Source organism: Mastigoproctus giganteus, chromosome 4, assembly GCF_048544385.1.
Source record: "Mastigoproctus giganteus isolate SK-2022 chromosome 4, ASM4854438v1, whole genome shotgun sequence".
In the NCBI taxonomy this organism is placed as follows: domain Eukaryota; kingdom Metazoa; phylum Arthropoda; class Arachnida; order Uropygi; family Thelyphonidae; genus Mastigoproctus; species Mastigoproctus giganteus.
In genome coordinates this window covers 117,889,942-117,916,393 of record NC_143578.1, presented here as the reverse complement: position 1 = coordinate 117,916,393, position 26,452 = coordinate 117,889,942, and the positions used below count along the sequence as shown (strand labels likewise).

The 26,452-nt window shown below is 38.4% G+C and overlaps 1 protein-coding gene across 1 annotated transcript in view; it reads left to right on the top strand.

The window, feature by feature from the left end:
* The window catches only part of LOC150087017 (lysine-specific demethylase 4A-like), a 694,533-nt gene that overhangs the window by 466,486 nt on the left and 201,595 nt on the right, over positions 1-26,452 (top strand). The window contains exon 14 of the mRNA XM_090372906.1: positions 17,343-17,507. Within this exon, the coding sequence (XP_090229032.1) occupies positions 17,343-17,507 (165 nt within the window). The remainder of the gene's footprint in view (positions 1-17,342; positions 17,508-26,452) is intronic.

Below are 26,452 nucleotides of genomic sequence, written 5' to 3'. Positions count from 1 at the left end.
CTGTCTCAGTCCATCGTAGTCGCCTTTACAAAAGCAATAACCCTTCCCTTTACCCCTAATGGTAGTTACCTCTTTGAGTAAATCCCACTTCAGCACACTGTGATCACTGCCACCTAGTGGTTCATTTACCTGCAGATTCTTAATGCATGAAGAATCACTACTGATAATCAAATCAAGAGTATTACTCCCTCTAGTTGCCTCCCGAACATGCTGATGTAGAAAACAATCATCCAATAAATCCACAAAAGCCTTGCTGGTGTGTGAGTGACCAGCCCCCAAATTCCAGTCAATATCTGGGAAATTAAAATCCCCCATTATAAGACTCTCTGATTTACTGGCCCACTCTATTTCCCTGTACAGTTTCTTATTATACTTATCAGAGCCATTAGGCCTATAGCACACTCCTACTCTCAATTTTGAGCTCCCAATGCTTATGTATCACCAAACTGACTCAACACTGCACTGTCCAGCGATGTCGACTGGCTTCACTTCCTTGGATTTTATGTATTTCTTAACTAATAGCATAACCCCTCCTTCCTACCTATCCTGTCTATCCTTTCTGTAGACATTGTACTCCCCAAATTCCAGTTCTGCATTCCTTATATCTGTATGAAACCACGTCTCTGAAATCCCAACAATATCTGCCTTTGATGTTTTAAGCAATACTTCAAATTCATCAAATTTATTTACTAAACTCCTAGCATTGGTGTACACGCAAGTATACATGCACCTGTTTCTGTTCTTAGCTACCCTAACACAACCCATGTGTTTACTTGTACCGCAATGATTCCCAGCAGTCTCTGAAATATCCTGCATCTTATTTTCCAGGCTGCGTCTCATTCCAATAGAAGCAGTGCAAGAATCACTTTCACCTCTGCCAGTGGCTACTGTTAATCTATTAGTCCTTGCATCCCCCCAATCTAGCAGTTTTCCGACCCACCTAACACTGCCTCGATAGCATCAGCAAACATTCTTGCACCCTTTCTATTTAAGTGTATCCCATCCCTGTAGAAGCAGTCTCTCCTGTTAACAAGTATAGACCAGGCTGAAAAAAATTCTACCCCTTAAGCCTTGCACAATCTTTCCAGGGCCCGAATTGATCGACAGGGCTCTCATCATATACTCCCTCGTATCGTGTCTGGGCAGAATTGCAGACACTTTCAAATTCAACCCTAATTCACTGCTTTTTTTCAACAGTGACTTGTACTTGTTAAGTAATTCCGCCGGTCTCCTACTCTTAATATCATTAGTGCCAACGTGTGCAACTATATCACCTTTTGTGCCCTTAAAAGATGATATCCGCTCTACAGCGTCATCAACCTTTGCCCCTGGCAGACATACCCTGGTCCTGTTCCACCTATCCTTTTTACAAAGCATGTTTCCCGTTTCCCTGACAATAGAGTCACCAACAACTAATGCTTCCTTTGGGACCAGCGCATTCTGCCTTGGGGGGCTGCCACTGTGTTGTGTAATGACCAAGTGCAAGCTCTGGCATTGGTGTGGGCAGCTGAGAGCTTGATGGGTCCTCACTTTTCATCCTTCAAGGGCATCCGCCCTATCCTTCAAGCTCTCATATAGGCCCATAACAACGCTGAGTTGTCACCTGATTTCCTTACACTCCTTGCATCGCGCACACACAAAGACATTCCCCATGGCAGTATCATGTCCCGTACCCGACTGCTCCACAAACATCAAGCAAGTTGTGCATTTTAAAAGACTGTGATTCAGAGGGCAACTGCCCTCCTCTGTTCTACAGCACTTCCCATTAGCTTGAGCCGTTTGCTTTGCTGCTCTGGTCTGAGTCAGACCAGATTTTAATTTAATTTCAATAAAATTTCAATTTCAGTACAAAAATAAAACCCTAAACTTGTATCTCAACACAGTTATAACGCTATATTTATGTTTCAATATCGAGTATTATCTATGAAATCTCTTTATATAACTTCCGTATCAAGTTAAGTATTAATTATTTATTTTTACTAATTATTTATGTTACGTAACCTAAGTCGTTATAGTTAAAAGTACAATTTAATTGACAATGAAGTTCAACAAGATTAATAGATTTTACTGATTAGTTGACAATGTTTTGTACTATACTATACTATATTAAGCTTATGGTATCTAGTTCAAGATATTTTGTATCGCGTAACAATGGCTCCAATTTACGAACAGTAAACATGTGGATTTGGTACCCTTACCGATACTAAATAATACCTACAAAATCTCTATCTAAGTTACTTTAAACTAAGTATCGTAAATAGGAATATAAAACTACTCTAGAAAATAAGTTAATATGCCAATTTAAGCTAATAAAACAGAAAATAAATCAGAAAAAACTTCTCTGTTCCAGGAGCGGCAAAAAGCTACATATGCTTGTTCTCAAACTCCATAGTTCTTATATGCTCTTACTGTAGTAATTATATTAAAAAGTCCATTATCTGATTACAGCTGAAAAATGTGAATTCGAAAGCATTTAAAAAAAAAAAAAAAAAAATCTCATTTTCAGTATGCTAAAGGAACTGTACAGTTCAAATGTTTAGAGTATATCTTTTGTGTTTTTCTTGGAAAAGTGGTATTAAATTGCTGAAAAAAAGTAAAGTAAAGTAAAGTTCAGCCATTATCAACCCACTGCAGGATGAAAGCCTCCTCAACAATTCATGCTGAGGGAAATGGACCATAATCTGCCACGCTGGTCCAGTGCGGGTTGGCAGATTGACCGTATTCAGCAGTCAGGGGCTTGAACCCCGGTCTACTCAAAGAGCGTGTGCTACTGCACTCCCGCTCCTGCCCACTCGGCTACGGAGGCCGGTGCTGAAACATCCATGATTAATCCTTACCATAAATAGTGAGGTAATTTACATGTTGAGGTGGGGGGGGGGGGAATATCTGTACAACCAGAGTAAAATTTCACAAATGTAATCAAGTATATTTTTCCAACTTTTCACGCACAAAACGGTCTTTTTTCCCTTAGCTTAATAATTTGCATGGATTAAACAGAAATAATAACCTAAAATATGGAAACTCTTTCTTTAGAAATTAGCACTTGTTTTAATATCTTGTTTTATAGATTTGAAAATAAGCAATCTTTATTGTGTGAGAAATTAAAAAAGATTTCACATACCTCATTATGAATTCCTTAAGAAGAAAATTTATTTTTTTTTAAATCTTCCAGTACTAAAGTATACATTTCTCTGAAGCACATTCATCATCATTCTCTCAAATTGAACCTGTATATACAGTAACTTGAAGTTATTAAATCTGCATTTTATACCGTGAGCAGTTTCTTTTTTCAGTTGTGCAAACAACTTGGATTACTTGTGCGCCCATAATGCAAGTTACAAAAGAACATTTACTATAGTACTGCATAGTATATTTCTATTCACTTGCCCATTTTCCAAGAATTGCATGTAACATCGTGAAGAATTAACATAACTGTAGTTAGTAGTAGTGGCAAATGATGCAAGAAGCAAGCTTATATAGCATCAGCAAAAAAAAAAAGACACTCTTTTCCCCTCCATACCCAAGAATTGGTCTAGTTCTTTCTTGAATTTATTCAAACCATTTTGAATAACCTGACATCAAAATAATGAGGATTATCTGTATAATTATTATTTAGAGCAAAGTACACATTTTTTACCTTGGAGCTAATCATTGATAACCTCACACTTTATCTATGGTGTGCTATATCGAGGGTATACTGACACAGCTGCTGCTGCTGCTAAAGTGCCAGTAAACTACTGAAAGCAGTCAAAGAGAGTAGATGTGTTTTAAGTGGCTTCAGCATGCTAACTGAAGAGATTAACATCAGATGCCTGTAGACAAAATTTTTGCTTAAAATTCATTTAAATTTTGTTTCAATAAATTTGTGAAATTAACTTCTATAATATTTTGTAAATTTAATTCTTAACTTTTCTGAAGTAGTTCTGCAAATTTAATTTCCTTCTGGTAACTTTGGTATCTTAATTTTAACTTCACTATTTGGATAAAAGTTTGGTGTACAGTTTAATTTCTGTAGTATTTTGTTAATTTAAATTCTGTGATATATTTTAAAATTTTGTAATCTTTCTTAATTTTAAATTTTACTTAAATAGTGGTTGTTACAAGATTCACTTACAATACAAAGTCCAAGGACATCATGACTCAGATGGAAATACATGCAGGCGTTACCGACATGAACTACAGGTTCGTCAGTTGTATAGCCTGTGGCATGTATACTAAGGTCAGTCTAGTAGACAAACCAAGCTCAACTGACTGTTCTTTTATTTGCACCCAATGTAAGAAGTGTACTGATCTCAAATTAGAACTTGGTGCATTATGAGAAGAATTTGAGTCACTTTAAAAATTGGTGCTTGCCCTAGAAACAAATGTAACCGAGCACTCATCATGGACTGAAGTATCTCGTGACCTGCCAAGTGATGCATCACGGTTTGGGTCCCAGAAAAGAATAGCCAGGTGCATACTGCTCTGGCTGAAGGAGATTGTTTTATCGAGAAACTCTATTGTCAAGGAAACAAGCAACATTTTTTGTAATCAATATAGGTGGACCAGAACCATAGTGTGTTTTCTGGAAGCAATAATTGATGGTGTTTTCAACACTATATCAAATTTTGAGGCGGGTAAAGAGAGCATTATTCATGTGTGGACCAATGATATTAAACAAACATGACCTGACCAATCGTTGGATAAACATAGGACCATGCTGAAAAATGCCACGTGTTTTATCAGCGTGGCCTGCTCTTGTAAATAGAAGGAATCTATTTTGTAGTGATTGTGTTTTCATTTGTGCAGAGGTGGTGACAGGATTTCTGCCAGTATTATTGAGGATACCCTAAGGATTCACGGAAAGTGTTGGGGGGGGGGGAAGGAGAATATAGATCTCTGTTCATCTGATGATATGCATCAAGGTAATGCTTGGACTCACCTCAAGTCAAGAATTCTTGTTTGTTGCCACAATAGCTGATGTTGGCAAGATGTTCTCAGAGTAGCAATGTTTTAAATGAGTGGGAAGATAAAGGTAGGGAAACAAGCCTAAATAACTTCGAGGATGTATCAGGATACTAAACTGTAGAAGAATACTTAGTTTTAACTGTGTCTACAGTAATGTCAGGATTGTTCTCAATAAAATGGCTGAATTAGGACTCCTGACTAGGGCAACTAATGCTGAAATATTAGGGGCTAACAGAAGCATGGTGCCACCCAGAAATTGAGGACGAAGAATTCCGTTATGGTATGTATAATGTATTTAGGAAAGATAGCAGGGTGACGGTGTCATCCTTCTTATCAAAAGCAGCCTGAGTATGAAAATAGCTTTTGCTGAGTCAGAAGTTGTCTTCCAGCATAGATCCGAATCTGTTTTGTGTGTGTTAGTTGGAAACAATGGTATAATGAGAGTGGGAGCAATATAGAGACCAAAGGATTGTGAAGTGTATGACAAGAGTCTCCACATCCAGGTGGAATGGGCAAGTAAGCATGAATGTCTTATTATTATGGGTGACTTCACTCTACTCCAGATTGATTGGAAGGATTAAGTGGGAGGGAAACTCACGATGAGGAAATTTTTTTTTAAAATAAACTAGATGATTATTATGTGTACCAGGGGTGAGAATATTCTCAACTTCATCATTACTCACAAACAGATGACTTCACAGAGCTTAAATTACAGGAACCAATGGCAGGTAATGACCATGCGGTCGTTACTTGGAAGACAAAGAAAGATAGTGCAGTATTTAAAGGTAAAGGCATGGGTTTTAATTTCAGAAGAGGGACTCTTCTGAAATTAAAACCCATCAGTTTAAGGCACTATATGGCATCTATTAATTAGCCAGATTGCAGATGGAGGGCAAATTGAGTTATGGAATTTGAATTATGGAACACCTCTAAAGCAAATGTTATGGAAGCTGTGAGTGCATATATACCATTAAGAAAATTTTGCACGTGGAGAGTTACAGAGTGATGAAAAGTACTGAAGTCTACAGCAGCTACAAGTTGATTTGTAACAGTACCACAAATAAGGTTAGGAAGCAAAGGCCAAGTATGACAAAGAACTAGCTAAGGGGGCAAAGAGCGGGGACAAGGAATTTTCATGTATGTGAATATAAAAAAGAAGAAAATAAATCAGATTTGACCCATGTGTACTGGGTATGGGAAAGTCTTAGATAACCCAGCTGACCTTGCTGATGAATTGAATAGGTACTTTACATTGGGAACTGTGCAAGTGAGGTTGTCCCATATGAAATTACTGATGACTGTTTATTAGCAAAACTATGATGTGGTTACAAAGGAACTGGATGCAAAAAAATAATTTTGATATCATATATTTGGATTTCAGGAAAGCTTTTGACACTGTTGCGCATGGAAGACTACAAATTGGAGCAGAATGGTATTAAGGGTAAGTTGCTACAATGGATAAAAGGATGGTTGAGTGGGAGAAGACAGAGGGTGGTAATTAATGGGTGCTGCTCTTCGTGGGATAATGTTATTAGTGGAGTCCCGCAGGGTTCGGTGTTGGGTCCTCTGTTTTTTTGTATATTTATCGATGATATTGATGAAAGTATATCAGGCTTAGTGTCGAAGTTTACAGATGATACAAAGGTTGGCAGGGTTGTAATGACAGTAATGGCAGTGTGCTACTGCAACAGGATCTAGATAATTTGGGCAGATGGGCTAAGAAGTGGCAACTGAAGTTTAACCTTGACAAATGCAAAGTACTGCATATGGGTAGAAGTATCCCCAGAGAAACGTACCAACTGTGTGGTACTACACTTAAGGTGGTAGAAAATGAAAAAGACCTGGGAGTAATTGTGCAGTCAGATATGAAGTTTTCTGAGTAATGCAGACAGGCTGCCAGGATAGAGTCATAGGGTTTTGTCAATGATATATAGGAATTTTGCTAGCAGAGAAAAGGAGGTGATTGTCCCTCTGTATAAGGCAATGGTCAGGCCATGCCTTGAGTACTGCGTACAGGTCTGGAGGCCTCATTTTAGGAAGGATGTAGATTTACTTGAGCGTGTACAGAGAAGGGCAACAAGATTGGTGAGGAGAATGAAGGGATCCTCTTAGCAAGAGAGGCTTAAGTTCTGCAAATTGCAGTGGCTGGAGACTAGGCACCTGCGCGGTGATTTGATTGAGGTGTATAAGGCCTTGAATGGGTTGAGCACGCTGAATTCTGATGGGATCCTTCCCCTTGTTCAGATTACGAACCTAAGGGGGCATAAATTCAAATTAAGAAAAGACAGATGTAGAATAGATGTGCAGAAATTTGCCTTTAGCCAGCGGGTGGTTAATTGCTGGAACAAACTTCCATCTGTCGTGGAAGTTGATAGGTTAAATAAATTTAAGGAAGAATTGGACAGGCATTTGGAGGGAATGGTGTGTTTTTTTTTTTTTTTTTTGGCTGATGCTGCATAAGCTCATACATTTGCTTTATTGCATCACATGCCACTACTACTCTCAAGCATAAAGCAAGTAAGGCTCTCCTGGAATTGATTGCATATACAGTGAAACTTCCCTTTAACGGACATCCATGGGGAACGAAAATGTGTCCGTTAGAGAGAAGTGTCAGCCAACAAGAAGTCTGAGGGAGAAAAAAAAAAAGAAAGAAAGAAAAATCGTTAAACGTTTAATGTAAAATTAAATTAAAATATATACAGATTTTGAACAATATTTTTGTAAATAATATACATACAATTGTGCTATGCATATTATGACTTTATCTTAAGAAAAATACATACAGTAATCACTTATTTTCTTCTGCACCTTCTTCTGGCTGATAATTTTGTTTTCAACATTTGTTTGGAGTGAAGAAACCATCGAAATTCCTTCAGTATCTTCTTCAGCGGCGAAAAACATTTTTAAACGATTGATTTGTATGGGCACTGCTTCTATTTTCATCGGTGGTTCGTCGTCAATATGTTCTTCGACAGAATGACCTCCTTCCATTTCTTCATCTTCATGAGGAACTTCTTGAAAAATATCGATGATAATGTCGTTGATATCTAGAGCACCATCTTCTTTAGTGAGGTTCGAGTCTATATCTTTGTAGCCAGGGTCACTTGTAGCTGAAGTATCGTACGTTATCAATAGATGTTCAAGGTCTTGTTCTTCTTGGTGCTCCACATTGCTGTTCACAACTTCGATTTTTGCGTTTGAGAAGCCAGACTTTACAAAACAGTCCACGACAGTTTGTTTTCTAATTGCGTTTACTGAAGTGGAAATCCATTGAATCGCATCTAGGATGCTGATTTTCTTTGAAAGGTCACTCGCACATGTTACATCGTTCATGTTTGCAATGAGATGTCTTAAAACACGTTTTCTGTAGTGAAGTTTAAATTTTTTTATTATTCCTTGATCCAAGGGCTGACACTCTGCAGATGTGTTTGGTGGCAGAAAAACGATTTGAATGTTGCACAATTCAATGTGAGGGTGAGAATCAGCATTATCCATGAAAAGAATAATTTTTCTGTTTTGACGAATCATGTTTTGGTTAAAGTGACATCCATTCGCTCATGATATATCGTATCATCCACGCTTTTTTATTAGACTTCCAGTCAACATTCAAAAGATTCTTCAACTTTATGCCCTTGAAACAACGAGGATTTTGTGGTTTCCCTATAACAAGAGGTTGTTTAAAGTGTCCCAGCATATTTGTACAAAATAGTAGTCAAGCATTCCTTAGAAATTTTTCCGCCCTGGCACTTTTCGTTTTTTAGACTCATTGTTTTTTCAGGAAGAGCTTTATGCCCTTGAGACAACGAGGATTTTGTGGTTTTCCTATAACAAGAGGTTGTTCAAAGTCTCCCAGCATATTTGTACACAATAGTACAGTCAAGCGTTCCTTAGAAATTTTTCTGCCCTGGCACTTTTCGTTTTTTAGACTCATTGTTTTTTCAGGAAGAGCTTTAAAAAACAACCCTGTTTCGTCACAGTCGTAAATATCCTTAGCTTCAAAATCACAACATAAATCTTCCAGTTTGACGGTCCACTCTGTTACAACCCCAGTATCAACAGATCCACCTTCACCACTTACGGTTTTCCAAGATATTTTATGCCGAGTTTTGAACTTGTCTAGGCATCCCACAGAAGCTTAGAATTCATTTACTCCCATAGATTTCGCAACCTCCAAAGCCTTTTCCCTAATAATAGGCCCATTAATGGGAATTTTTTTAGCACGTTCGCGACAAAACCACTCATACATAACATTGTCAATTTGAAGTCCAACAGTTTTCGGGAATGATTTTTGAACCTGATCATTTCCGTGTTGCCAAAATTGTTTAAGCAGTTCATTTTTTTTCTTTAGGATGTCGCTTACCTGAGTCTTCCCGATTTTGAATTTTGCAGCGAGATTGCGAACACTATTTTTTTGCCGATCATACGCATTATTGAGTTCGACTTTATCTTTTAAAGTTAAATGTTTACGAGAAGACATTGTGCACTTCATACGACACTGAACAAAACTCAAAACTGAAACTGAAAAGACGAAAGGCCGACCATATTCCCCCCCCCTTCCCCTGCACACACCGAACTCATCAGAAGTTTTACACGTGCCTTAAAATTCTTGTAAAAGGGTTTAGAACCGCAACGTAAACCTTGATAAAATTCAGAGAATCGGAAATAGAAAATAAAAAACACACGATTGAGGCAATACGTGGAAGAAACGTTCCTAGAAAAAGGGCCGTGAGCTCACCCGCTGTCCGTTATGGGGAGATCAAATTAAGTGCTAATCTAAACGAAACAGTGCAGATTGCCTGTCCGCGTCCGTTACAGAGAATGTCCGCTAGACAGAAGCTGGAAACACGTTAAAACCAATAGAGGTGAGTTGGGGAATTTGAAAATGTCCGTTAACGAGAGGTGTCCATTAGGAGAAGTTTCACTGTATCTAGTAATTTTGAGGGAGACAGCTGGAGAGTTTATTGAACCAGTGAGGTTAATTATAAGGGCATCATTGGAATCCGAAGAGATTCCTTTGGATTAGTGAAATGACACATTATCGCCAATACATAAAGGTGGTTCTAAGAGCAAAGTCTGTAGCTACAGGCAGTCTATCACTGAAATCAGTCTACCAGGTAGTCTGACTTCAGTGGTAGGGAAAGTCTTAGAGGCAGTGATTAAGAGTGTAATCCAGGGACATTTAGAAAGAAATGCCATTCTGGTTGATTTACAGTATAGTTTTGTTACGGGCAAATCATACCTAACTAACCTAGTAAATTATTTTATAGTTATTTATGAGCTGGATGTGGGGAACAGTTTTGGCCTAATGTATTTAGATTTTAACAAAGCTTTTGACTCAGTCCGTCATGAGAGGTTACTGTATAAGCTGGAACATGTCAGGAATACTGGAAAGATTCCAAGATGGAGTGCATGGTCTGGTTTTTGTAATCAACATCGACAAATCAATAAAGGGTGTGACGCCAAAGTCGTTAATGACCGGGGCCATGCTGCGCTCCTTCAGGGTGACTTGAACAGGCTTGGATAGTTACCTGCATGAGCAGGGAAGTGCATAATTTGTATTTTCTTATGTACTCTTTTTTTTTTTTTTTTTCTTTTTTTTCCCTCTCTCCAGTAAATTAAAAACATGCAGCTTTCTTACACTATATGGCTATGCTAATTAAAAAATAAATAAATAAAAAAATTAAACCCGTAAACAAACAGTCTGTATAAGCAGTAATCTTCAACTGTCTCCACTGATAATTATTGGGATGGTTTAGATCTGTTGGGCAAGTGACCATATAGTAAGGCTCTCTCCCTCTCCATTTAGGATGCTTGGTGTGGGAAAAATTAATAGATCACAGAAGTGTTGTAGCACCACTCACATATTAATTGTAATATATAAATAAATAAATCATCCATAAAACCATTAATTTGATGATTTTGGTGGATGATTAGGCATAAAGTTTGAAGCAACAAGGATTTGTTTTAATATGAAATATTTAATTTTTTTTTTTTTTTTATGTGAACCCCAAACACGAGAGGTATTAGAACCTATAGTACTTAGTACCATGCTTGGGTTGGAGGTTGAGAAGACGAAAGAAGATATTTGTTGACATTGGACTTGAACTTCTGTAGATTGTAATTTTCAGGAAATACGTATGAAGGAAGGAAGGTTGTTCCAGAAAACGGCAATTGAATGAATAAATGAGGAAGATGAAAAGTTGGTTCTGTGGGTTTGAAGTTGGACAGAAAATGGATGTTGGCTGGTGGCGGCACGTGTTTGGACTGTTTTGAAAGAGAGAGCAGGAATTATAGAAGCCAATTCAGAAGAACAGTGCCCATGGGAGTATCTATAGAAGAAGCATGCAGCAGAAACAGTACATCTATGAGAAAGCGAGTGGAGAGACTCTGTTACAGATGAATCATTAATTAACCTAACTGCCCTCTTCTGAATGGAATCAAGAAGCCTGAGAGAGGTTTTGGGGGCACCACTCCAGATGTGGGAACAATATTCCATGGCAGGGCAGATTTGCGATTTATGCAGAGTGAGCAGCTGTTTGGAAGAAAAGTAACGCCAAGAGCGAAAGAGAAAACCAAGTTTTTTAGATGCAGAGGAAGCAATATTTGTAATGTGCTTGTGCCAAGAGAGATTGGAAGTCAGGGTAATCCCCAAAAGAGATATATCATTTTGCCTAGAAATCGGAGTGTCACTAAAGATAAACATAGGAGAAGAAGAATCCTTTTTGTGAGATATAAGACAAGACTGAGTTTTAGAAGGGTTGAAATCAACTAAGTTGTCTTTGCCCGACTGGAGAATTACCTGAAGATCGGCATTTAAGGAATTGGTAGCAGATTTTCGAGAATTTGAAGCTGATTGAGCAGGACAAGGTTTCTCAAAATGGAAAGTGGAATGCAATGTGCTATCATCGGCAAAACTATGGATAGGATTTCCGGTCAATGGAAGAAGATCATTAATATACAAGAGGAAAAGACTGGGGGAAAGAACTGAACCTTGGGGGACACCGGCATTAGTGGAGAAGTTGGAATTCAGAGAGCCATCTACCATCACCCTCAGTGAGCGATCAGAGAGAAAACTGGATAACCAATTACTAAAAACAGTTGGCAGACCATAAGATGGAAGCTTGTTTAGAAGACCTTTATGCCAAACACGATCAAAAGCCTTTGAGATGTCAAGAGCAACTACTTGTGTTTCACTGAACCTTTCCATTGAATTAGTCCATAAATGGGTAACATAAGCCAGAATATCACCAGTGGATCGACATTAGCGGGAATCCATACTGGCGATCGTTGATCAGACGGAAGGTTTCTAGATTGGGAGGGATTTGTCACCCTTTTTAGGAACTGGCTGGATATGAGCAAATTTCCAAGCAGAAGGGAAAACACCTTTGGAATAAGAAAGTGAAAAAAGGCGCCAAAGAATAGGAGTAAGTTCAGGAGCACAGGTTTTGAGAACAAGTGGAGAAATACCATCAGGACCTGGAGTTTCTTAGCATCAAGATTCATCAAAATCCTTCTGATATCCTTTTGACGGAAGACCACAGGAGGCATTGAATGGAGCGTGTTGGGAATGGTGGGAGGTGTTTTACCAAGATCATTAATACATGAGCTGGAAGAAAAATGGGATGCTAGCAGGTCAGCTTTATCCTTGGCTGAAGTGGCAACAGAACCATCTGGTTTGGATAGAGTGGGAGCAAAGATGGGCAAAAGTTGCGGCCAATAGCTTTGGCAAGAGACCAGAATGCTCGGCTACCATTAGGGCAAGAAGCAAGTTTTCTACTCTTAGCCTGTTCAAACTCTAGTTTGGACTGATTAATAACTGCTTTACAACTGTTGCGAGCATTGGTGTAGGCAGAAAATGAAACTGAAGAATTAGAAACAATCCAATTACAATATGCAACATTCTTCTCTTGAACAGCCTTAGCACATTTATTGGAAAACCAAGGTTTAGATAAAGGACGAGATTTTAAAGTGGAGTGTGTCGGATAAGGGATTCCATTCCCGCAAGAATAATTTCACTGACACGATCTGAGCAAACGTTGACATCAGAAGTTTTTGAACAGTAATCCGACCAAGGAAAAGAAGAAAAGAAGTCTCGCGTGTCATCCCATTTGGCATTCTTGTAATGCCAAACAACACGTGGTTGGGAATAGCCATGAGATAAAGATTCCATTGGAGAAGAGACAATCACCAAGTTTTGATCTGAAGTGCCTGAAGGACCTCACACTTCGACCGTGTACTTAGAAGGGTTGTTTGTGAGAAAAAGATCAAGCGTATTGGCTATATGATTAGGATTGTCCGGTATTCTTGTAGGTAAATGAACAATCTGTGCTAGGTCATTAGTAATTGCAAAAGCCTCAGGCAACTCGACCTGCTGGGTCGGTGTGACTAGAAAACGGAAGCCAGCTGGAGTTGTGAACATTAAAATCACCAAGGAAAATTACCTCACTGTTAGGAAAGTTGGACTGGAGAAAGTCAAGTTGCAAAGAGAGGAAGTCAAAGAGCTCCAAGTGATTAGTGGAGTTGGGAGAACGGTAGAGACAACAAATGAATTTGACACAATGAGGTAGAGAGATTTTAAGCCAGAGAAGATCAAAGAGAGGAGATTCCAAATTGCCAAGTCTCTGACAAGGAATATCAGAACGGACATATGCACAAGTACCACCTTTGAGGCGAAAGGAATCATACAGCGAATAATTTGGGCAATTGAGATGAGCAGTAGTTGAATCAACCTATAACTGAGATTCTGTCAGAAAAAGTACATGGGGTTTGGCAGACTGCAAGTGGAAATGGACCTCGTTGAGATTAGAATTGAGACCACATATATTGGTGAAATGAATTAGGAAGTGATTGGGAGGTTTAGATCTTTTCGCAGATAAGCTTGCTCTATTATTTTGATAATTCATTGTGTATTCAATAGTAAGAAAAAGTGGGTGGGACATGCTGTATGAAGTAATGAAATTTTTGGATATGGCATACACGTGGTAAGAATATACCCAGATTCTTGTCATAACGTGGCCTCGACAATGCTCCCCGTATACACACTACTCGGACTCCCTCCAGTCACTATCTGGCAGAGTAGAGGTAGCAAGATTATACACTAGCTGATCCGAAGGCCTCCTAGAGAGTTGCCAATAGGTTCGCTCCGGTGTACTAGCGGCCGGCCTGCGAACACGTTTTAGAGCCTGTACCCTCGAAATGTAAGGAATATTGCATCTCGCCACGACGTTCATCATAACCTCAAAAGTCATCAATCATACTGCATGATGGAAGAGATAGGAAGGGTTGACCGGAACTTAGCTCTAGAGACTAAACATGGGTTCACCACTTCAAGCCTCCAATAAGCAAAGTGGTGGTATTTCACCGGTTGATGAGGGTCATCTACCACCTAGTACTGCCTAGTAACATAGAGGGACGGCGTTCCTCCATGTGGCGTGGGCGCCACACCTCGACCCCTGCTTACATTGGTTCACACCTGGGTGGTCACCCACCATGTACTTGTGCATGGAAGTTATACCCAGGTTTACTAACAGTCCCACCATCGTGAAGGTGCAAGCAGAGGATTTGGCTGTCACAGACCGTTCGGACTTAGGCCAAAATTGAGTCCACTTGACTTGAGTGTCATCCGAATAGAATATCAGTTCCATCAGCATTTTAGACTCCCAGGTAGCAAGTACAGCTTGTCTGGCATATCTGAGAGAATGTTTGTGACAACCTCAAGGACTAAAATTGTTTTTAACTGTGAAATAAATTATTTTGGAATTACGAAATACAGTTGAACTCGTTTATAACGAGTTTCACCGGACCGCATGATGTGCTCGTATGCTCGCTGCATACGAAATACAGTTGAACTCGTTTATAATGAGTTTCACTGGACCGCATGATGTGCTCGCTGCATGATGTGCTCATTATACCCCGATTAGGTGATTTGGAACAGTGGAAATGTAGGAACCAGAGGCAAACATGAATTGCAAACTGTAAAAGATATTATCCTACGTATGGAAATTATTTTTGGCCCTAAAAAGGGCCGATTGTTTCAAAAAGTGATTATCCAATTTTCAGGAACGAATGTAGGGTCATTTGACTGGTCTTCTGGTTTTGTCTCAACTTTCTTCTGATCAGACTTAAGGCACTGAATATCTCTGCATCTGTAGCTTTGAAAAAACACTGAAGGTTCTCTACACTGGCAACAGCTGCTCCATATGATGGAGGCTGAATGGAGTTTTCTTTGTTCTTCACCTGCTACTCGGATAGTTTCTGCGATGTCTTCTGTTGTAAGAGCTCCCAACGTTACACCATCATCATCTACATGCTCCCAACCGTCAACGTTTGGAAGTTGATTCAAATACTCTGGCTCCTTTTTTGCAACCACTAACATAATATGATTTTCCTCGCTGGTAACGTTATCTTGCTTTGACTAAAATCCAGCCTTCTTGAAACAGTTTTGAATGCAACTTTATGAAACGCATTCCCACGCATCACCCATAAAGCATATAGCATATAGAACTGAGATTTTTGTTTCAATTCCCTTGTCTATTCTGTCAGTGAGCAAAAGGACCAAGTTGCAATGAACATGAGCTTTGAAACTTCTGATCAGACCTTGATCAATTGGTTGTAGCACTGCTATAGTGTTTTTTTTGGGGGGGGGGACAAGCATTATGTGACTTAGATTGTTGACTTTCTGTGGATGTGCAGGACAGTTAACAACAAGAAGTATAATTTTGCATTTTTCTGTACGAAGATCGTTGTGCCACTTTTTGAAGTAATCCGTGAAAATATCTGAAGTCATCCAAGCTTTTCTGTTCACTTTATAAACCACTGAAAGTTGTTTCACATTTTTGAAGCATCTTGGTTTGGAAGACTTTCCAATCACAAGAAGTCCTCTTTTATCTGTCCCAGACATATTTGCGTAGATAGCCACTAAGTCTATTCTTCAGCAACTTTCCTCCAGTACATTTTTTGCCCTGGAATTTCAAAGTTTGGTCAGGAGTGACATAGAAAATTCCAGCTTCATCCATATTGTAGATGTCATCATCACTAGCCCTTAGAATGACGCATCCACTTAGATCTCCGTGTCCACTGCAGCTGCTTCTCCACTGATTTTGCCATAGCAAATTTTATGCAGATTCTTAAAACAATCAAGCCGCCCAAATGTACTTCTTGCATATCTCTATGTTCTTCTGACCAGTCTGCAGTTCTTCAATAATTTTGGCTTTCCTTAATGCTTTTTTCCAATAATGCTTTCCTCTTCGACATTTTCGGGCTCCGAGATTGAAACCAAGTTCCTCTTATTGAACTTTAGAAGTGAGAATAGAGTTTGTCCTTAAAAGGACAGTCTAAAATTTTCTGCGAAATCAACTATCCGAAACAATCAGCATCAAAACAGCAAATACATCTATGCTCTCTGGTTGGTCGGTCGGTCATTCGGTCGGTTGGTCGAATTTTATTGGTGCATTAGCTTCTAAGGCTATAATGCGCCAAGACCAGATCTTATATAAAAAAATTTAAACATTCAGTGACCTAATTAGTTAGGTCACTATGTCAAAATGTATAGGAGCTAAATCAATAAAAATCACAATAAAATGTAAATTTTATACACGAGCAAAAACGTTTATTGCTTTTAAAAATCTAAAAACAGCAGGCACATTGTCATTGTCGGATAAAATCTGACCGAGTGTATACGGCTCAGTCAGATGATTAAAAGCGGTAAAACGAGTATTGCTAAAATCTGGACAGTCAATTAAAATGTGTCTGATAGTTAAAATTGTGCCACAGGACACACACACACAGGAGGGTCATCAGCCCTCACTGCCCTCTGGAGGTCTGCTTTTATCTATTCAGCAGTGGCCATCGATTGGTAATTGGAAAAGGAGTGGGGTGTGTTTTACAGCTCACTGATTGGTTTACCGATGACCAATAGCTAGCTGCTGCAGAGTAGGTAAAGGCAGACCTCTAGAGAGCTTAGAAGCATTTGCTGCTTTGACATTGATCGTTCTTGACAGTGGATTTCACAGGCAATTTTATAAACTTTCTTCTCGTTTGTAAAGGATGACAAGAAGCATTGGCTTGCTACACATGGCGGTATGTTCCCTCGCGATGTGCTCATTATAGCTGAATTGATAATTGATAAATGAGACCAAACAAAATATCTCAGTTTACTCATTATATCCAGGAACTTGTTGTAAGCTGGCTCATTATAAACGAGTTCAGCTGTACTTTGTATCCATGGTTTACAATGACTAATCTGTATAAATGGAGTAATGATTTTGGTTTAGTCAGTTCATAATATAGACTGGGGCTGGATTTTTATTCTATTACTTTATTTATATAATTTATTGTTTGCAAAATTAACCTTACTGTTCTTAATTTCTTTTTTTATTCTATATTTCTTTCTTCAGGAATGTTGTTTATGTTGCTTGAGAGGTGGAGCATTAAAGCACACCACCAGTGGTTGCTGGGCTCATGTGCTCTGTGCAGCATTGTTGCCAGGTGTTTTCTTTGAGAACATTGCCAATCAAGAATTTATTAACATCACAGAAATTTCAAAGGAGAGGTTAAAATTGGTAAGTCTTCAAATGTGAACCATATGCATTTCATATTTCTATAGAAATTTCACCACTGTAGACACTAAGAATATAAATTAGATATTAAAGAACATACAAGTTAGTGCAAGTGCATTATTTTAGTATGCAGCAAACTAAAATAGCTAAATTGGTATCGTTTTAGTATATATCATATTGTGACATATATTAAATATAATCACGAGTTGCCAGGATATTGCACTACCTCAAATAAATAACTCTTCACCGTAATAACATTATTTTTTATGGAACTTTCAACAGAAAATCAATATAGGGACTGTCTTATTATTATTATCAACATAATATTTTCAATGTTAGATGCATCCAATGTACCACACCTCATTTTGTCTTTAAATTTTTGTAATAATCATGTTTAATGGGAGGAATGTATTTCAATGGGTCCATCATGGCTTTTCTATTTTCTTTTATTACAGATCTACCAGAAGGATATAACAAGGGCTGGTCTATGTTTTTCAGTATTGATTGTCTACCTGCTTGAGATTTTATAATATTTATTGACTCAAACTATATATTTTTGATAACTTGCATTTGAATTGTATAATTTGTGGTTTCGACCTCCCTAATTTAATCCATTGCATATTGACCATTTTGACCGATATCCCATAACTCTTTTCTTTCTGTTAGTGACGGAATCTTCTAATGGTTTTGTGAAAAGAAAGTGCTGCTGCTGAGTCATCTCAACCACATCAAACGGTTGTTTCTTACATGTTCTGGTGATTTCATACCAATCAGTGGGAGAAGAAATGTTTTTTTTTTCTTCTTCGCATGTGAATCTAATCCTCCTGAATAGTGGGCGCCTCTGTAGCCAGGTGAGCAGGGCCAGCAGTGCGTAGCACACGCTTCTTGATTAGACCGGGGTTCGAGCCCATGACCACCAAATACGGAGTATGCGGAAAGGTCAGGGAATGACCATCGCATATCCCAATATGGCCTTAGTTGCTAATGCTCCTAAAAAAAAACCAAACCAAAACCTGAATAGTGGAAAGCACACGTATGTTCACCTTCCAACAGGAACCAGCTCAGCGATAGATCTTACTTTATGCTCCCCAGCATTATATCCCGTTTTAGAGTGGAGAGTTCATGAAGATCCATTACACAGTGACCACTATCCCATTATTGTCACTCTAACAATAAACACTCCATGTCAATCTAGATGAAAACTCAAATGGCAGCTTGCCAGCAGACTGAGAAATATACAAAAATCTAGCAGAAATTGCACAACAGAAAGTTAGACAAATAACAATTGACCAGGCAGTACAATATGTCCCTGACCAAATTAACCAAGCGGCAGAATAATTAATACCAAAAACGTCCACCAAACTTCCTCTATTCCCAAAGTCTTGGTGGAATGTACTCGAGCGAAATGAGACAGAAACAGGTTATGGAATAGTTTCTGCAAAATCCTGCCACAGACAATCTAAATTCAGTACCTGAAACCCTTTATTGGAGATCACCACACAGACGTCCAAAACTGCATTTTTCAACAGGACTCGGCACCTTGCCACACAGCAAAATTGGTAAATTTTATGCTATTTAAATTTAATGAAGATTTTTGTCTTCTTGTCACATAAGGCTTAAAATAAACTTACAACAATGTTTTCCCTCGTTTTTCTCCCTTAAGATGCAGTCAGAAATACACTTTAAAAAAATGAGAGCAAGAGCAAGATATGTCAGACAAGCATGCAAAAAAGCCTCCTGGATACACTTTGCCTCAATTGTAAACAGAACTACAAATACTAAAATGATTTGGGATAAAATAAGAAAAATGAGCAATAAATGCCAAAATTTAGTACATCCAATTATCAAATTGGCAAGGGCAAGATATAGATGATCCAAAAGATATACAGTGGCAGAAAAAAAACTGCATCACCTTAAAAAAAAATTAACATTTGTAGGGAAACGTATAAGATATTGTTTGATTACATTCATTTTGTTTGTCGCAAAGCAAAGGCATTGCTTCAGATAATGCTTCTATTGCATCAGACAGTAATTGGGAAGGTATACACACTCATTTTAGTATCCTGTTTTGTGAAGGTGTAAGCATGGCTCGATATTTTCAGTTGACACCAAGAAAAAAAAGTGTAGCTGTTGCTCTGTCCCAGGAAGGGATTTCTACGTGTGCTATCGCTGATAAAATAGGCTGCCACCAATCAACAGTATCTCAGGTACTAAAATCGAAGCGTCAAACCAGTGATGTGAAGAGAAAACCTGGATCAGGCCATAAGAGAGCGACTACGCCTTCCTAAGATTGATATTTGCTATGGCTTCGTAATCGCCATGCTAGTGCTCCTGGTCTAAAACTGGACTTTGAGATGGCCTCTGGTGTCGAAACAAGTGCATGAACTATCCAAAGACGGTTTTCAGAATGCTGTCTGCATGCCTATCGGCCCAAGAAGAAGCCTTTATTGACCCAACAAATGAGGAAGAAGTGACTTGCTTGGGCTAAAACACATGTTTAATGGACAAAAGAGCAATGGGACACCATCAACTTTTCTGATCAATCGAAATTCAACCTGCATGGCTCAGATGGGAAGCAAGACGAAAATTGGAGGCATACCATCCTGACAGCATAACACTGACTATAAAGTTCCCTGCCAGTCAGATGGTCTGGGGATGCATAACGAGCAAGGGATTAAGTTTATTAATGGAACGGTGAATGCAGGAACCTACACTGCTATCTTGGAGGAGTACCTGAAACCCTTTATTGGGGATCACCACACAGACGTCCAAAACTGCATTTTTCAACAGGACTCGGCACCTTGCCACACAGCAAAATTGGTAAATTTTATGCTATTTAGATTTAATGATGATTTTTGTCTTCTTGTCACATAAGGCTTAAAATAAACTTACAACAATGTTTTCCCTTGTTTTTCTCCCTTAAGATGCAGTCATAACTCAGAAATGCTGGCATTACAGTGTTGGACTGTCTCAGCAACAATCCAGATTTGAACTGTATTGAAAATTGATGGTACGTAATGTTGTCTAAAATTGCTCAGAAGAAGCTAACAAGTAAGATTCAGCTTCAGGAGAGCATTGTAAGGATGTGGTACCACAAAATTGGGCAACCATATATCCAGAAGTTGATTAACTCTATGCCAGATTGTTGTAAAGCTGTAATTGTAGCTTGAGGAGGAACAACAAAATATTGAGGACTTATTTTGCTGATTTTCAGTTTGTACATGTAAATGCAACAAAATGTATGTTTGGTTGCCATGATTGCCATTTGCATGAGTTCTCACATTTCCATTAATTACACATTTTACGCTTTGGGAAGATATTTATGGCAATTAAGTATATCAGGTGGAGTCTTTTTATTGGATTTCATTCACAGAGATATACGAGGTGTGACAAAGTTTCGAGAATAATTCATTTAAAAATTTTATTTTGAAAATTATATAGATGCGAGTCCATCGCCTTCAAAGTAGTCCCCTTCAGACTCTACACACACATTCCAGTGTAGGATTCATTGATCATAACATTTCTGGTATCTGTTTTAATACCTGCATTACATTACTCTGAATTTTAGAAACTGACTGAAAATGCATTCCTTTCAGTCAAGGAAATAATCATCCCCTGTAATCATGCGAGAAAGCAAATCTGGAACATCTTCAATGCTTTCCAACATCTGAGAATGTCGCAACTGAATTTCTTTCTGCTCATGAGGGAGATTTTTCGGTACCAGCTTTGCACACACTTTCCCGATTAATGTTTAGTTTTTTGGCAATCATTCTTGTGGTTAACTGCCTGTCATTTCAAACAAGATCACACATACAAACAATGTTTTCATCGTGTCGAGTAGTGGAAGGACGCCATCAATGCTAGCATCTTCAATGGATTCACGTCCTTCTCGAAACTGTTTTGCCCAATTGAAAACATGTGGTTTCGACATGGTATCATTTCCATAAACTGGTCAACTTTTCATAAATTTCCATTGACGATTCGTGACAACGTTTACCCTTTGCATGCAAGTAGAGGGGAGTTCAGCCTACACAGCGGTAGGATGTAATGTTTTACAGGGTAGCCACTTTTATGGAAACAAACTTATTCTCGAAACTTTATTGTCACACCTTGTATACAATCCAACAAATGCATTTAGAACATTTCTACAATCCACAGTGCAGCACAAAACATATTATTTGCAAAATTCACAAGTGATGCAGTTTTTTTTGTCCGCCACTGTAGCAAATGCTTTAGGTGAAACTTTGCCGAAATTTCTGCCACCACATCCTATCCACCGAAGTTTCATAAATATAAACATCATCAAGAAAAATACAATTTAAATTTCTCTACAAAATGTGTTGAACAATATAACAGTCCACTTAACCATAAGGGAACTCCATAAGGCACCGTCAGAAACAAAACAAAGTGCAGCAGGTCCAGATGGCATCAATTATATAATGAAAAAGAAACTCAATGAAGAATCATTACAATCTCTACTTCTTTTATACAACAGAATTTATATGGAGTACGTGTTTCCTGACATGTGGCATCATGCACTTTTCCTTTCTTTCCCAAAACCTGGCAAAGATCCTACTAATCTGACCAGCTACTGTCCAATAGCACTCACCAGCTGCTTAGGAAAATTAATGGAAAAGATTATAACTGCGAGACTCGTGTGGTACCTAGAAAACCATAATCTTTTAATCTTTTGTGCCCAGTACAGTGTGGCTTCAGGAAATATAAATCAACCTTGGACCCCCTAATTAATTTAGAAAACAACATACAAAACACTTTCATCAGAAAAGAATATTTAGTCATTATATGCTTCGATATTGAAAATGCATACGATACAGCCTGGCACTATGGCATTCTCCAGGATATATATAACTTAAAGCTAAGAGGACATCTCCCGATTTTCATCCAGAACTTTTTACAGCACTGAACCTTGCAAGTACAAATACAAACTACACTCTTAATAGTTTTACTACAAGAAGCAGTACCACAGGGATCAGTCCTCGGTGCCACCCTGTGGTAAATAAAAATAAACTCAATAACCCAACAGATACTATCTACCATAAATACCGCTCTTTATGTAGATGATTTCAATATCTCTTTCCAATTCCAAAACATGAGAACAATAGAATGCCAGTTACAATGTGCAATAAACAAGGTCAGCAATTGAGTTCAGGAAAGCGATTTCACAGTCTCCACACAAAATAGGCATGCACTTCTGTAGGAAAAGAAACCTTCATTTAGAGGCGCCTCCATAGCCGGGTGGGCAGGAGCAGCAGTGCGTAGCACACACTTCTTGATTAGACCGGGGTTCGAGCCCGTGACCTCCAAATATGGTTGCGGAAAGGTCAGGGAATGACCACCGCATATCCGCAGAGCAATATGGCCTTAGTTGCTAATGCTCCTAAAAAAAAAAAAAAAAAAAAACCTTCATTTAGATCTGAAATTAAAACTTAATGGACAGTTAATCCCAATCAACAAACCATAAAATTTCTTGAACTTATTTTCAATAAAAAAAACTAACATTTTTAGAACATATAAAACAACTAAGAACAAACTGCCTCGAGAAACTAAACATTTTGAGAGTCTTATCGTCAATGACCTGGGGCTCAGATAGAGTTACTTTATTGTGATTATAGGAGCCCCTGTGTGCAACTCAGCCAAACCGAGTACTCTGAGATGGCTAGGTCCTTTGCACCACAGTGCTTTACATACAGTATTAGGAGCATGTTGCACATCCTCGGGTCCAGAGCCTATACACACAGAGGCTCATAGACCACCACTATAACTCTGAAAGCAAAACTTGCTGTTACACTATGCTGCAACGATAAAATCAATACCTGGCCACCACCCGACAATCCTACATGAACCAAGTTTGGAAAACTTGTATGGAACACATCCAACAAACCAGCAGGAATATATTTAAGAGACCTAATCCAGCAACACAACTTAAATCTCAATCAGATAGCAATTTCTCCTAAAAGTTCCATATCCACCTTGGGATAACCATTCAAACAATATGCAATGTATAATTGGAACAAGGATTCTCTGCCTAAAAAAAATTTCCAGCAATTAGATGCAGCATACAGAGATCAACACTGCAATTCTACCCTGATATGCACAAATGGTTCCAAAACAGAAACCGAAATAGGGATAGCAGCCAAGTTCCTGAATACCATCATCTCCCAACTGAGTGCAGCATTTATACTGCCGAATTGGAGGCTATACAACTGGCCATGAGCCATATATGGCTAACCAACGTCACCAACAGTATAATTTTCACAGATTTATTCAATGCCCTGCAAGCCTTGAATCATAACAGAAATACCCATCCAACTGTATGGCAAATACAAAATATACTAACAAAACTAGAAGAGTGAAAGCAAAACATAAGTTTCTGCTGGGTTCCCGGACAAGCAGGAATGATGGCAATGAACAGGCGGACCAAGCAGAAAAACAAGTGGAAATCCCAATCAACAAAACCATAAAAATACCATATCTAGACTATAAAATTACAATCCAAAATAGCAGAGAAAGACAGTGGCAACAGAAATGGCAGGAACAAGCTGGTAACAAATTATTACAGATAAAACTATTATTACAATAATGGAAAACCAGTACAAGACCTAACAGTCAAGAAGAAGTTATACTGAGCAGATTAAGAATAGGACACACCAATGTAACCCACTCCTATCTGCTCCAAGCTGAACCTCCACCTCAGTGCTCTGACTGTCAAACAGTCTTAACAGTACAATATATTCTACCTGACTGCCCTAACTTTTCACAAGAACGCCAGATTACTTTTAAATCCTTAAAAGCAACGGACACATTTTCATTATGAACAATATTGTCAGATAGATCTAATTTATCCGAAGTTTTCCAGTTTCTGAAATGTATAAATTACTGAAATTTAATATAAAAATCATAACAAAAGACATCAGTGAATAAATCATAAGTTTGGTGCACTATAGCTATAGAAGCTGATGCACCAGTAAAATATCCAAACCAACCAACCCGGTGTTATCTTTGGTACGATGTCTTTTTATTATTGCAATCCTAATAGAACCCTGTATAAAAATGTTTTGTTTAACTTGACTTTCCAAGTTGTAAAATGCCCTCGTGGCTTATTCTCTTTGATCAGAAGTGATATTTTGATTACATTTCTAAGAACACTGACATGGCTTATCTTGAAATTCTTTTGCGGGCATTAAACATCCATTCCTATTTTTGTTTTTTACGGTTATGAATATTTCGAGCCCATTTGTCAGGATTCCGGCTCCGCTTCCATCCAGTATTTGAACCATTTGTTTTAGTAGCTGGGTTATGGGCAATATTTTCCTTGTTTGAATCGGGCGATGAATCCGAATAAATATGAAAGAGTTTTCTTAAATTGGGATTTCTGAGTATTGGAGAATCACTGTCCATAGGCAGACTAGGTCAAAAGTTCTTACCGTGGAAAACTTGTAGCGGCCTCATATTAGCGTTTGTGGCCAAAGTCCACCAACTTCCATTGGTGGTGGTTGCTGTTGTTATTTGGTTTTTAGGAGCATTAGCAACTAAGGCCATATTTCTCCGGGGATATGCAGTGGTCATTCCCTGACCTTTCTGCATCCTCTGTATTTGGTGGTCACGACCTTGAACCCCAGTCTAATCAAGAAGCATGTGCTACGCACTGCTGCTTCTGCCGACCTGGCTACGGAGGCGCCGCTCCTCCATCTTCTTCTGGCCTCTGGCCCACCAGGGTTTCCCCAATAAGGGTTATGGCCAGTCTGCCTTTGTCACTGTCTGATGTCACTCTGCATGTCACGATAATAATTACTTGCCATCTTTATTTTACACCCATAAATTTTGTTTCTTTTATAAAACAATGTACATTTTATAATTAATGTGATGTTTCTTGTTTAACGTTCCACAATAACCTCGATTATGGACAACTGTTGACACCAAATTGGAATTAATCGAAATGGCTTCTGAAATATATTAACTGTTATTCAGAAGCTATACATGGTTCTGCCATCTCGTGGTGATAAATAGAAATAATGAGGTTAATCATTTGGTTTCTGAAAAGTTAATCAGTAATCATGTGCTGTGGTACTAAAATTGAGAAAATTACAGAAAGTGGAGTTGATCAGTGTGGCCTCTGAGTGTCTCAATTATAAGTTTAGTATGGGGGGTGGAATCCATATGCAGTGCAGTACTTTAAATGTTACCTGGTAGTACGTCAACTTGTTTAGGTCAGCTTGTTAAATAACATTATAATTTCTTTATGATAGTGTGAGTCATTAACTCCATGTGACCTTGGCATTCAAAACCCTTTGACTGGGCTCCTCAAATGTTTATTAACTCGGGACAGTAGAGCACACAGTGTGTATTTCTGGCTGCTGTTCAAGATTTACAGTCTAGCTTGAAGATACGATTTTTGGTGTTGAATGTTAAGTAGCAGATATTAAGAGGCATTCACCTCTCCTCAGCTGCATCATTAAAGTTTGTTTTTGTGATAGCTAAATTAATTCCATTTCTGATATTTCATTATTACTTTAATTTTATTCTTCTCCCATAACACTGCTCTGTGTTTAATTAGAAAGAAATGATTGAATACAAATTAAAATATATTGGAATATGATGGAAAGAAGGATTTTATCTGCTGTAGCCCCATCTCATGAACTGAATGGAACCAGCGTCTGAAACCATGAAGGGACATTGCATTTCAGTAAACTCGGAACCATTGCACAAAAAACAAAAGTGCCACTGCATTTTGTGCCATTGCACAAAACAGGAGGAACTGGAAAGGCCTTCATCCTGCAGTGGATTGAAAATGGCTGATGATGAAACTCTAAAGCTGCCAAAGGGTGGGTTGAAACACTTTCGACACTAATAATATAGGGCCAGAAGATGGCCATATCTTATGGGAAATCCTGTTTTCCCCCATCATATTTGTATTCAATCATTTAACT